Genomic DNA, 13,937 nt, shown 5'->3' on the forward strand with positions numbered 1-13,937 from the left:
ATACAAAGTCGATAAATTCACTTTTCTGCATGGAGGCAATGAAAGTAGTCAGCTAAGAAGAAGAAAAAAAAAGATGATTAAAAGGTTGGAAGACAATTTAACTCCCTTAGATTAGATGTAATATATCATTATAATCAAATTGAGTATAAAATAAGTGGAAAAAGAAAAAGTGATTCAATTAGATGATAATAATATATCATTACAATCAAATATAATATTAAAAATGATGTTAAAAGTCACAAAGGGCCTTGGAATGCATGTCAAGTGCTTTTAAGAGGGTCCTGTAATTAGTTAAGGACCATTGCTGTGAATTCAGAATGACTCGGTGTTTGATTTCCATGTCCTTATATTGCCATTTATTTATTATTTTTTCAAAGAGTGAGCGTCTTAATGTGAGCGTTCATAATAAATCGGTACCTTGTATGTGACAACAAGGCAACGATGGCGCGTCCACACACTAATGATCACATACAGCACACCGTCATGAAGCAGCGTTATGAATATTCACGGATGATAAAGACAATAGTCGAACAATATCCACGGCATCTTTCATGTGCTTACGTTTGATTTTGAAGGCTCATTAAAAGTCGGTTTTCTTACAGTGGGGCAGGGCCGTCCGGTCGCTGGCGATTGTTAGTTTGCTTGTTAGTTGACTTGAAGGCTAACAAGCAATTTATTGTGTGTGTCACGTCGGGCTTCTGACACCCTTGGCTAACCCAAGACTGAGATAACAAGACTCTGGAGGAGGGGGGACGGACGGACGGACAGGACGGACGGGAAGAAAGAGAAACCCTTCAAGAGACCACAACCATCACGCTTTAGGGATCTTAAAGTCGGCACTGGTTTTGGTCGTCATTAATTAATACTGTGCATAAAGAAAAGAAGAAGTCGCGATACGATTGATTGATTGATGGACTGGTAGTCACGTCGCTGGCAGCGCGTCAAAGCCAAAGTGACAGTTGACATCCTAAGACACTCTTTGGAGAAGTCAATGAATGATGAAAATGACACTCTTGAACATGTTAAAGGACCTAGAAAGTGATAACATCATAAACAGCATGTTGAGAATCAACACCCCAGAGTGTGGAAGGAATCTGTGGAAGAAAAATATTTTGCGTAAGGGTCCCCCCATCCCCAACACTTTGGTGAAAAACAACACCTTGGAAAAGTGGCATTTTCTGCCATTTTTAGGTCAGATGAGCCTGTGGGAGGTGAGGAAGTTAGATAATAAGGGACACCCAAACCACCAGCACCATCTTTAGTTTTGGGACTACCACTAGTCTAACCACTAGACCGCCGCGCAGCCCCCCGTCTTTCATCAGAAAAAAAAAAAGGTTTAGTAATCAGCAAAATAACTAAGTTTCAGGAAAATATTCGTTCCTGACTAAAAAAAATTGAGAAAAATACATTACAATACAAATACATTTCAAGCATTAGAGCCCTCTAAATTTGAAATTTGAAACACCCCCATAGTCACTTTACCAAAGACCATTCACACTCACATTCATACCTATGGACAATTTGGAGTCGCTAATTAACCTAGCATGTTTTTGGAATGTGGGAGGAAACCGGAGTACCCGGAGAAAACCCACGCATGCACGGGGAGAACATGCAAACTCCACACAGAGATGGCCGAGGGTGGAATTTAACCCTGGTCTCCTAGCTGTGAGGTCTGTGCGCTAACCACTCGTCCGCCGTGCCGCCCTGAAAAAAAACCAATGCACCAGAAAAGTGGCATTTTCTGCCATTTTTAGGTCAGATGAGCCTCTGGGAGGTGATGAATTGAGATAATAAGGGACACCCAAACCACCAGCGCCATCTTTAGTTTTGGGACTACCTGTTGTTGGAAAAAAAAAACAATGCCCCAGAAAAGTGGCATTTTCTGCCATTTTTAGGTCCTGCTGGGACCCCCAATGAGGGTTTTGGGAAGCAATTTATGCTGTTTGGGGGTCAGAGGATTTATTGGTCAGTCTGAGTCTGCCAACTTTGTGACTGGCTTTAAAGTGGAATAGAAGAAATAGGAAGTGACTCCCCCCCCCCCGACCCCCCACCACCCCTGGAGCCATAAGATGAACTTCTCATCTCTTCTTTTGACTTTGTGCTGAGGCAGAAACTTCCTTTTTTCCCTAAGACGTTTCCTGAGGCTATCAGATGGGTGTAAACATCAGCTGATTAATTATACCCGGCGAAATACACCCCCCCCCCCCAAAAAAAAAAGAAATGCTAATATATACCTGTGTGTGTGTATATATATATATATATATATATATATATATATATATATATATATATATATATATATTTTTTTTTTTTTTTTTTTTTTTTTTTTTTTTTGAAGATGTGGATGATATAGATTTGTCTCCTTGACTCGACTGTGCTGTGGTACCTGCGCTTGTCTTTACACATATAAATATTTCACATCCAATAGGAAAGCGGCAGAAGATGAGCTGCCATCTTTTATTCATCAAAGCCAGAAGTTGGAGATGCAACATTGCTATGGTCCTTACTTAGGCCCGCAGGGCTCCATGCTCCAAATGCATCTTTCATATGTATATACAGTATACTACATCTACGTATGTACCATGCATGTACCCACATTACATGCTCACTGTTATATCATTAGATATAAAGATTAACTCACACAGATACTATAACTATAAATAAGACTGCAAACTATAATAATAATAATAATCACTAGCATAAACATAAAGGAATCCGGAAGAAAAATGTCAGGCATTTAGAAGACACATTCAAAGACGCTGTAGTTTTATACAAAGGTCAGGTGTAATCAGTAATCTTACTGTAATGTTCAGTGAGACACACAAGCACCAGACTCACAAAAGGCATAACAATCCCTAATAAAAACATAGGCTGCTGTTGTGGACACCCACACCAGGCTAAAACTCGACTCTGAACCCCTGATGTCACTTCCTGTCCACCTATGATTTTATACACTAATATGCTAATATAATTAAAAAAAAATAAATTTTGTAATTTTTTGTCCTGTACCAAAGTACAAGGTGATATGACCATACAATGACATTTGGAAGTTACTTGAAGGTGAAGCGACCACAGTATAAATTTTAAAAAATGCACCACTTGAAGTCAAACAGAACCACAAAGGCAAACGGTCCCTGAACTAAACAGCTTTCCATTCCTAAGCTTTCTAAATGAAATGTCATCTTGTACTGTACACAGTATTAACCTCAACATGGCTAACAACCCTCATTCAGCTAAATGTTGGCTTTGAAAATGATATAAATCCGAAAATGTCAGGTGGAAATGAGCTAGCGTGTGTTGTTTTGTACTAAGCGGTACCCTCTTAGCAGCCTTGAGGCCAAACAAAGAACAAACTCAGACTTTAACCTCTTTTTTTTTTTTTTTTTTTCCTGGAAACACTACAACGTGTGTGTTTTTTCTCCTTTGGCAAGGCGAGGGTGACAGCGAGGTTAATGCTATCCAAATAAAAGAAGCTGTTGAATATGTATGGAGGCGCTTTTCTGCCTGCGCCTGTCAAGCCTCCTCATTAACGGGAGAAGACTCGCTTAGAAAGCGTCCGGCAGGGGGCCGCCATGAGCTCACGTACGGCACCTAAACTTTCTGCAAGTTGAAGCCGACATTTAACGACAAAGTTTGGTGCTGATGTGGGCGGAAGTGCAGCTAGCTTTTAGTCATCCTCTGTCAGCAGTTTGTATGGCGGGGGCGGGGTGGGGGGGGGGGTGTTCAAGGAAGAATGACATAAATATCACAGCTTCTCACTCAAACAAGTTGGCGGAGTAAAAAAAAAAGTTTTCTCCAACTTCCTTAGACTGTTGTCACTGCCAAGGCGGGGAGTCTTTTGGAGATGCTGTTAAAGCAGAAGACATTTTGCTTTCAATAAAAGAGAGATGCATTTGGCTTTTGGGTCCTTTATGTGCTTTTTGGTTTTTAGGCAGGCAGGAATAACTGCTCTTGCAGGCCGTGTATGAGCCACAGGTTACCCGCCCCGGTTAAAAGGCTTAAAAACACCTAAAACCCGTTTTTACAGTTGCCTACTACCGCTAATGGATCATTGTATTTTAACTAGGCATGTCCGATAATTATTCATTCATTCATTTTCTACCGCTTATCCTCACGAGGGTTGTGGGGGGTGCTGGAGCCTATCCCAGCTGTCTTCGGGTGAGAGGTGGGGTACACCCTGCACTGGTCGCCAGCCAATCACAGGGCACATATAGACAAACAACCATTCACACTCACATTCATACCTATGGACAATTTGGAGTCGGCAATGAACCTAGCATGTTTTTGGAATGTGGGAGGAAACCGGAGTACCCGGAGAAAAACCACGCATGCACGGGGAGAACATGCAAACTCCACACAGAGATGGCCGAGGGTGGAATTGAACTCGGGTCTCCTAGCTGTGAGGTCTGTGTGCTAACCACTCGACCGCTGTGCAGCCGAGTAATAAAATTTATTTTATATTTAAAAAATAGAAAAAAAATATGTAAACTAATATAAATCAAAATACATCTAAATTAATATTTTAAGTAATTTTTAAAATTATTATATATGTAATGTCAGTGTTTTTTTTTTACATTTATTTTTTTGGCAATATTCATTAATTCATTCATTCATTTTCTACCGCTTATCCTCACAAGGGTCGCGGGGGTGGGGGGTGGGGGGTGCTGGAGCCTGCAACATGCAAACTCTAAACAGAGATGTCCAAACAGAGAATCAAACCCAGGTTGTCCCGACCTCCATGCTAACCATGCTAAATTTTCTCCTTAAATTGCGACTTTTTTCTCTTAATATTTTCACTTTATAATAGTAAAATTACTCCTGATTTTTGCAGTTGTTTTTTCTTGTTAAATTATATTTTTACGATGTTTACAAAATTTACAAACACACATTTTTTTCTTTAATTATTCATCTTTATGCAACCAATTTTTCCTCTTATTATATATTTTTGTCTTTAATATACCTCATAACATTACAAGTTTATTGTATTTGCTATTTTTGTTAAAATACCACTTTTTTTCTCTTTGTATTTTGACTTTATTCTCAAAGAATTACAGAGTCCACACAGATATGGCCGAGGGTGGAATTGAACTCGGGTATTCAAGCTGCGAGGTCTATGTGCTAACCATTGTGTAGCCAAAATAATTATGTAAATAAGATTAATATTAGTCATAATTCTTCCCCAAAATATTACACTGGTACAAGTTTTTTTTTTTTGTAGAGTTTCAAAAAAAAATGTTGAAATATTCCCAGGACAAAGTCAATAAAGAAAAGATCATTAAGAGGTGACAGATAATTGTTTAAAAAAGTGCATGAGACCTTTTTCTCATAATATTTTCACTTTATGATAGTAAAATTACTCCTGATTTTTGCTGCTGTTTTTTCTTGTTAAATTATATTTTTACGATGTTCCCAAAATTTACACACATTTTTTTTTCTTTAATAATTCATCTTTATGCTACCAATATTGGTTTAAAAAAGTTCATCACTATGAAGTGCTAGTTAATGCTAACATGGACAAACTGTGACCCTGTTGTGAATATCCAGTATCCTGTAACTCCTGCAGGTTCCTGGTCCCGTTTGGTAGCAAAGGCGCTATCATCCTTTGGTCGACTCATGTCAACATGTTTTCCTGCAAATAAATCCCCCTGTGGCTGAAGAGCATCTGTTTGCATGGATAAGATAGGAACGGGGTGCGGCCTCGCTTTAGGAATCTCTTGTCATTGGGCTCATTGGAAAAGACAGCCGCGGGAGGAACAGTGGCGGCCCCCGAGAGGCCCCGCGGCAAAAACCTGCAGTGGCCGAGATAGGACATGACAGCTGCACAAATGGCTGTTGATTTGGGGGTTCAGTTTTTTCCATATTTTGTTTTTTTTTCCTCATATGGTGTCGCTGCAAAAGAAACCTGACAGCAAACACACGCGCATGTAAACACAGAGGACACACTGTCAACTGTCTTTGCTGTTTGCCATCTTTTTTTTTCCCCCCTCGCAGAGGCACAGCTGTGGCGCATTGCAAACAATGCCAGGATTTTAACTTCTTCCTTACTGGCCTGTTTGGACGCTAACAAAGGAACACAATAGGAAGTCAACTATCAAGTACCCATCCGCGATATATCCTCAATATATTGCCATATGGATGTGCGCCTTTTTCCCTCGTTTCCCGCTTCCAAAAAGGCACAAAGAGGAGTCACTTTTTGCATTGATTTCAGCAGCTTAGCATGAATGGAATTGCCTTGCAAGAGGAGACGGGGCTGCTAGCATACAGAGCAAAAAATTGTAATAAGGAGCAATGCAAGGTGACGTAGTAGAAATTAAATTACAATGCAATATATTGTCAGACCAGGGTTCAATTCCACCCTCCACCATCTCTGTGTGGAGTTTGCATGTTCTCCCTGTGCATGCGTGGGTTTTCTCCGGGTACTCCGGTTTCCTCCCACATTCCAAAAACATGCTAGGTTAATTAGCGACTCCAAATTGTCCATAGGTATGAATGTGAGTGTGAATGGTTGTTTGTCTATATGTGCCCTGTGATTGGCTGGCGACTTGGACTGGTGGAATTGAACTCGGGTCTCCTAGCTGTGAGGCCAGCGTGCTAACCACTTGTCCATAAATAATTATGTAAACAAGGTTAATATTAAAGTCGGAATTTTTAACAAAAATATTACACTGGCACAAGAATAAAGTCGTTTTTGCCCGAAGACAGCTGGGATAGGCTCCAGCACCCACTGCGACCCTTGTGAGGATAAGCGGTAGAAAATGAATGAACATAATTATTTTTATTTTTCTCTTAAAGGGGACCTATTATGCTCATTTTTCATCCCTTTGTATTAAGTTGTGGATCCAATAGAGCAGCTACACACAATAACCAGCATGGAAAGCTTTCTAGGATCTTCTAGGATCTGCACCTATTCAGCTGTATTTCTTTTGATTTCATGGTTCCCCGAAAACGGTTGGTTTTAATGTATTCCACCCACGGAGCGCCTCCAGACACGCCCACCCTGTTGTGGGTGGTCACACTCATAATATTAGGTCACCTTTAACTTTTTTAAATTTTAAATTTTAAATTTTGTATTTTTTTTCTCAAGGATACACAATTTATTTCCTAAAATTGCAACATTTTCCTTTGCAAGAAGTTTTATATAAGATATTCGCATTATTTCAATGTTTCATTATAGCCATAATACGATCTTCGACAAAATTTTACATACTGGATAATCACAATTGAGGCTCAGATTAGCCTGGATTCTTTTACCGAGTGTCATTGTGGTTGTTTTATTGATGTCGTCGTTCAACTCCTCCTGTGTAACAAAGCTTTATAGGACAGAGGAGTGAAATATTCACAAGACGAAGCTTCAGTGCCTTCCTGTTTTCTGGAGAAGAGTCTCAGCGGGAGGACGAGCTTGATATAAGGATGTAGTATAATACATTTGGCAGGTATGTTTTCTCTTGGTACTTTCTGTTTTTGCATTTTCTAATTCCGGACGTTGTTGGAAAACGATCACCATGGGGAAAACAATAGAGAGGAGGAGCGCTTCTTTTTCATGTAGACTGAGGTAAGGAAGAAGTTAATCCCAAATGAGTTAACTCTCTTACCTACTACAAGATGTGTAACAGTAAGATTATAAAAAAACGTATTATATGCTGATCCCTGCATCATAGCCCATCCAGGTTTCACAGGTTGTCATGGCAGCAGTAACGAGGAACAGCACCAATACAAACATCTTTCACCAGGCGTCATTTCCAAAGAAACGTCCATGTCTACCGATCAGTATACCCACAGTCAAAACATCCCATGGATTCGTACGCTCAATTACAGGCCACATAACACAATATGTATTTATTGACCGGCGACAGCTCAATATTGCAGTACTTGCAACAAGATGATGATGAACTACACTTCATCATATCGGATTGTGCTTTCAAGTCTGAAAGTCCTTCTGTTTGATTCGCCATTTTCAGCAATATTTCTTTATTTGGGTTTATTCCCCTCATATCGACATGAGTGGGCTGAGGAATTGAGAGATTCGCAACCTTTACAGTCACACTTTGTTGAACTGTGTTTTACTAACATTAAAAGGGGGATTATTATCTATTATCTATTTTTTGTTGTAAATGGTAATGGTTTAATTTCATTTGAACATGCATCAGATTACAATTGAATGCATCACATAATCAGTTCACAGTTCCACATCTCCAAAAGGAGTAGGAAGAAGCAAAGCTTATTAAATCCTACCCCTCCATGTGGTACTTTTACAATCACTAACTGTTACATTTGTTCACTTCCTGCTTTACTAATATAGTTTAATATAGTTTTTTTTAAAATAATTTTTTTAAATGTATTTTTTTAATATATTTTTTTTATTTTGTAATTTTTTGTCCCGTACCGAAGTACGAGGTGATATGACCATAAAAAAAATGCACCACTTGAAGTCATACAGAACCACAAAGACAAACGGTCCCTGAACTAAATAGGTTTCCATTCCTAAGCTTTATAATGTTACATTTGTTGACTTCCTGCTTTCATAATATAGTTTTTTGGGGAGGTTTATTTGTTTTGTTTTTTTATTTTTTGTCAAAATTGCTGTTGATTTTTGCTGTTGTTTTTTTTTCTTTAAAAATTATATTTTTACAATGTGGCATGTAATAACTTAATATTTAAAGTTTTTTCTTTAATAATTCATCTTTATGCAACCAATTTTTCCGCTTAATATTATATTTTTTGTCTTTAATATACCTCATAACATTACAAGTTTATTGTAATTGCTAATTTTGTTAGAATACCACTTTTTTTCCTCTTTATATTTTGACTTTATTCTCACAAAATTAATGTAATGGTAATGGTCACTTACCAAAGTACCAGGTGATATGACCATCCAATGACATAATGGGTACCATAATAACTGTCAATAGTGATATATATATATATATATATATATATATATATATATAGAGCACATCATGACTGGTTCAAGACTCTTCATCCTTGTATTTAGCAAACATCAACTGCTTGTATTGTTTCTTGATGTAGTAATAATACCAGTCATAAGTTTTAAACGGTGTGGGAAAGAAATATAGAATAAGAACTTACCACTTCCGCATTGAAGAGGAGGCTAACTTTTCTGTACTCTATCATGTCGGACATGCGGTGGCTGAATAAAGAGATTTAGCTATCGCTAAATGTTTGGGTCACACACACACCACGCTTAGACATAGCGAGCAGAAAAGCCAGATTATTGTAACACTTTGTAATATTTCAAATAAAAAGCTAAGTGTCGGCCATTGTTAGCAAAGATATATCGCTCACAGTTCACCTCTAATAGCCTTGCCGGGCTGATGGAGGTTAACAGAAGTGAATGTCTGGCAGCTGGCAGCCAAATGGATCTAGAGCATGTCCAATGTGCCCCCAGCTAATAGAACAAGCTCGCTGAATTCCCCAGACTACGGAATTTGCATAAGCGAAAGTGGCTTAGCAATTCAATGCTGCCATGCCCACTCAAAGTCAAAGAAAAAGCACAAAGACTCCAATTCTTGATGAATTCACTGATGACTCACCATAGTGTTTACATATTACGAAAATGAGTAGTATGGAAATAAATGTGTTGGTGTTTCATGTGCTGCCCCTAAGGCAATTTTATGAATATATAAGTTAAAGGGTTTAAATAAGCAATGTTAAGGGTGTATATTTTGCTAGAAGTGATTAAAAGTTGTTTAGGTAAGTAATTCATGGTTTATAGAAATTTGTATTAAAAATTTTTATCGCCGGGGTCCACTTCCGGTTTTCGGAGATGCACTTCCGGTTCACTTCCGGATGTCGCGGGGGAGGAGATCGCTAATTGAGACTGCACGGGAACGTTGTGGATGCCACCCACGTTGAGTTATCACGCAGGAATGCTGTGAGTTTGACTGTATTGTGATTTATTTTGATATATTTGGATATTCGTTTTTGTGATTGATTGGGCTTGGGACATTTGATAATGTAGCAGCCGCTAAGATGTTGAGATGCACCTAAGGATTGTGAATGATGGGTAAAATTCCTAAAAAAGTGCACTTCCCCTTTAAGGGAACGCCTGCTTTAGTGACCGGTTGTAAAGTAAAAATGTTTATTTCTAATAGTTAGACTTAAACTCTTAACTTAACGGCACCAATACTGTGAAAAACAACAAACAAAACAATGAAAATTATGACAAAAAAAATATTTGACTCACTTTTTGAAGATAACTCATGAAACTTCCAGAGGGATAAGACGTCTTACGTTGGGAGACTTTTGACGGACATCCAATCAGACGAACTTCCGAGGTCCCAAGGAAAGCGGTTACTATAATGTGTAACGTTCACTTTCCATTGTTGTCATAATTAAATATTCCAGTCAGAGCGAGGGAACATCTTCAGGGCTGGAGAACTCTTCAAGAACTTTTTTTTTTCCTTTTTCTTTCCAAGGTACCTTCCCAAACTCTCCAAGGATGCAAGTGAAACTCAGTTCAGAGTTTGCTTTCTTGGGATTTCTTCGTGTTTCTTTTATTAAATAGTTTTTTTTTTTGGGGGGGGGGGGAACAAAGTGACAGAGAACGGCAAAGGAATTTAATCTTGCTGCCGTAATCTGGACGGACAGAAGTTTACATGGACTCATCCTGGTGCGCCAAGAACTCCTTTTATGCTGCCAGAGAGACACCATCAGCTGCAGTCAATCATGATCACTAACGAGACGTTAAGCAACCCGACTGGGAAAATGGAGAACTTGTTGTTATCTCCCCCATCATTTATTATTTATGTTGCAGCTTCTTTGGAGCAAATGTGGCAACATGATCATCCGCTAACGTGTGTTTAGCGGTTATTCCATAGGTTGACGCAGGAGCTAATCACATAATAACATGTTTTATAGTTGGGCTGGGATGAAAAACAACTGGAATTTCCCACTGTACTTAAACATGCATGGAATGGAACATGGAAAGTAAGAGATATTCATTCATTCATTTTCTACTGTGGATGCACGGCGGTCAAGTGGTTAGTGCGCAGCCCTCACAGCTAGGAGAGCAGGGTTCAATTCCACCCTCGGCCATCTCTGTGTGGAGTTTGCATGTTCTCCCGGTACTCTGGTTTCCTCCCACATTCCAAAAACATGCTAGGTTAGTGGTAGAAAATGCATTTTCTGACCGCCGTGCAGCCCAGAAATATTTTTCATATTTAAAAAATTTAATACAAATATGTAAACTAATAAAAATCAAAATACATCTAAATTCATATTTTAAATAATTTAAAAAATTATTATATATAAAATGTCAGTGTTTTTTGTACATTTATTTTTTGGCAATATTCATTAATTCATTCATTCATTTTTACCGCTTATCCTCACAAGGGTGAGGGGTGCTGGAGCCTATCCCAGCTGTCTTTCGGCGAGAGGTGGGTACACCCTGAACTGGTCGCCAGCCAATCACAGGGCACATATAGACAAACAACCATTCACACTCACATTCATACCTATGGACAATTTGGAGTCTACTTAACCTAGCATGTTTTTGGAATGTGGGAAGAAAAAAAAACTCCACACAGAGATGGCCGAGGGTGGAATTGAACTAAGGTCTCCTAGGTGTGAGGCCTGCACACTAACCATTCAACCACCATGCAGCCATAATATGATTTGACCTTGTGATGTATAGAATATAATAGAATTGAATATACTATGTAAACATACACACACTACAACAGGGAACCGGGTGTGAAGCTGATCGGCTCAAGTGAATAAAAAGGCTTAATCAGGAATTAATGAAGACTAATGAGCAACATGGCTTATCCATGAAATGTAACATGACACTTACAATCAAGCATTACATCGCCTTTTACATCCGTTTGGCTGCAGCGGATGAAATGTAAGGTTCAGGGGCTAAAAGAACCTGTGGTTGTTTTCAGTGATTTAAATTCAAAGTACTTCACTGCCACTTTGTACCTTTGCCCTTGCAGATTGCTGTGGCTCAAGCGTGGATTATTCTTCTGCGTCGTCATTACGTTTGTCTCCTCCAATGTTTACCACTGAGGTGAAAAAAAAAAAAATCAAAGTTATCACGACCAAATGAGAGTAATTAAAAGGGAGAGGGGGAGTTTTACTGCCATTTTTATTGCAAATGTTGATCCAAAATAAAACACCGCCCTCTGAACAAGTCATACACCCACAGGAAATACTGTAATGTCCTACACGTTGACCAATCACAGCCTTGATGGACCACATTTATGGAGCTTGAGGTTGATTTTATTGGAGACACAAGGTCACGTGATGCAACTTCCACATGACCGTGGAGCAGCAAAGCATACGCGTATTCAGGGTCAAAATATGACAAAAAAAAATGGGCCAAAATTAGAACTGCATTGTTGTAGAATTACAGCATTCGGTCCCTGTGTGTATTTATACTTTATTCTCCTATATTTATATCCCCCTTTAGGTATTTAGACTAAATTCTCATTAAATTGACAAAGGTTGTTTAACTTCTAATATTACTACTCGATTCTTATAAAATTAGGATTTTTATTTAAATTATAGCAATTAAATTAACTAATTAAATAAACCAAAAAAAGATGGTTGTGACAATAAATGCAGCCAAAAATGCATTAAATAAAAATAAAAAATTGCTGTTGTGCTAAATAAATACACTCCTCTAAAAGAAGAGTATTATTATGAAGTAAATAAATTATTTAAAAAATAATAATGAAAAAAAGATGGTTATGACAAAAGTCACTCAAAGGTATAAAATAAAAAAAATAATAAAACTAATTTTTAAAAACCCTCCAAGACAGTAAGTGCATGAAAATGTTGTTGTTGTTTTTTTTACAACCTCTGTTTTTAAGATGTCTTCAGTGATGCGTTCAATTTCCTTGTCGTCTCCCCATAATCCATCACTGAACACAACGAGCCTTCTGTTTTTCTTCCAAAAATAAGAAACACAACAGTTATGATAGTAATTATAATAGACAAAGGGTTACACCACAAATGCATTTGTCCATATGTTCATTTCCTCATAAGCATCTTGTGTTGGTGAAGTGTGAAAGTGTCAGAGGAGATGTGTGTATATGTGTGTGTGTGTGTGACAGGAAGATTACCATCTTACAATAACCGCTGCCCGGCCCACTTTGTCATCTTTATCGCCCGGCGTCGCCTAAACACACACGCTGTCATTCACTGTCTGCACTGAGTGTCTAAATCTGGCCGTCCATCTGTAAATGTGGAAAGTGTGCAGCAAGGAGACAGACTGTTTGTCGGTGGCTAATTAGCAGTAATGATTCATGAAGCAAAGAAGCAGATGTCTTCTAAAGAGATGCCAGAAAAAAAAAAACACACACACACATCGACTGCAACAATTAGATGAGGACTTCTGGATCCATGGGACAAAAAGTAACAAGCAGATGAGACATTAATAAATACTCATGCAACGAATAATAACAGAATAATGTACACTAACCGGAAAATGTATGGACATGTTCGGCGAAAAACATGCTAACTGAGGTTCCATTGTATATTATTACAAAAAACAAAACAAGTTGTTGTTACTAGGGACACTTTTGTGGCGTAGAACATTAGTTTAGTATTGGACTCATTTCACTGCCGCACACAACTTTCTGTGAGAGAGCAGAACAGAGCCGCCGTGCAGCCCAGTAATAAAATTATTTTTCATATTTAAAAAATTGAATAAAAATATGTAAACTAATAAAAATCAAAATATGTCTAAATTAATATTGTATGTAATTTTTAAAATTATTATATATATAATGTCAGTATTTTTTGTACATTTAATTTTTGGCAATATTCATTAATTCATTCATTTATTTTCTACCGCTTATCCTCATGAGGGTCGCGGAGGTGAAAATGGAGCCTATCCCAGCTGTCTTCGGGCGAGAGGCGGGGTACACCCTGGACTGGTGGCCAGCCAATCACAGGGCACATATAGACAAACA

General features: G+C 38.3%; 1 protein-coding gene across 4 annotated transcripts in view; it reads right to left on the reverse strand.

Moving 5' to 3' along the window:
- The window catches only part of LOC131137988 (polypeptide N-acetylgalactosaminyltransferase 10), a 119,518-nt gene extending 108,932 nt beyond the window's left edge, over window positions 1-10,586 (reverse strand). Inside the window, exon 1 of one of the 4 annotated variants that reach the window (XM_058086507.1) lies at window positions 10,205-10,586. In XM_058086507.1, the coding sequence (XP_057942490.1) occupies window positions 10,205-10,222 (18 nt within the window). In that variant the 5' untranslated portion in view covers window positions 10,223-10,586. The remainder of the gene's footprint in view (window positions 1-10,204) is intronic. The other 3 variants (XM_058086510.1, XM_058086511.1, XM_058086508.1) reach the window with 3 other exon arrangements.
- Window positions 10,587-13,937: the final 3,351 nt, after the last annotated feature.

This window comes from Doryrhamphus excisus, chromosome 11 (assembly GCF_030265055.1).
Source record: "Doryrhamphus excisus isolate RoL2022-K1 chromosome 11, RoL_Dexc_1.0, whole genome shotgun sequence".
Lineage (NCBI taxonomy): Eukaryota > Metazoa > Chordata > Actinopteri > Syngnathiformes > Syngnathidae > Doryrhamphus > Doryrhamphus excisus.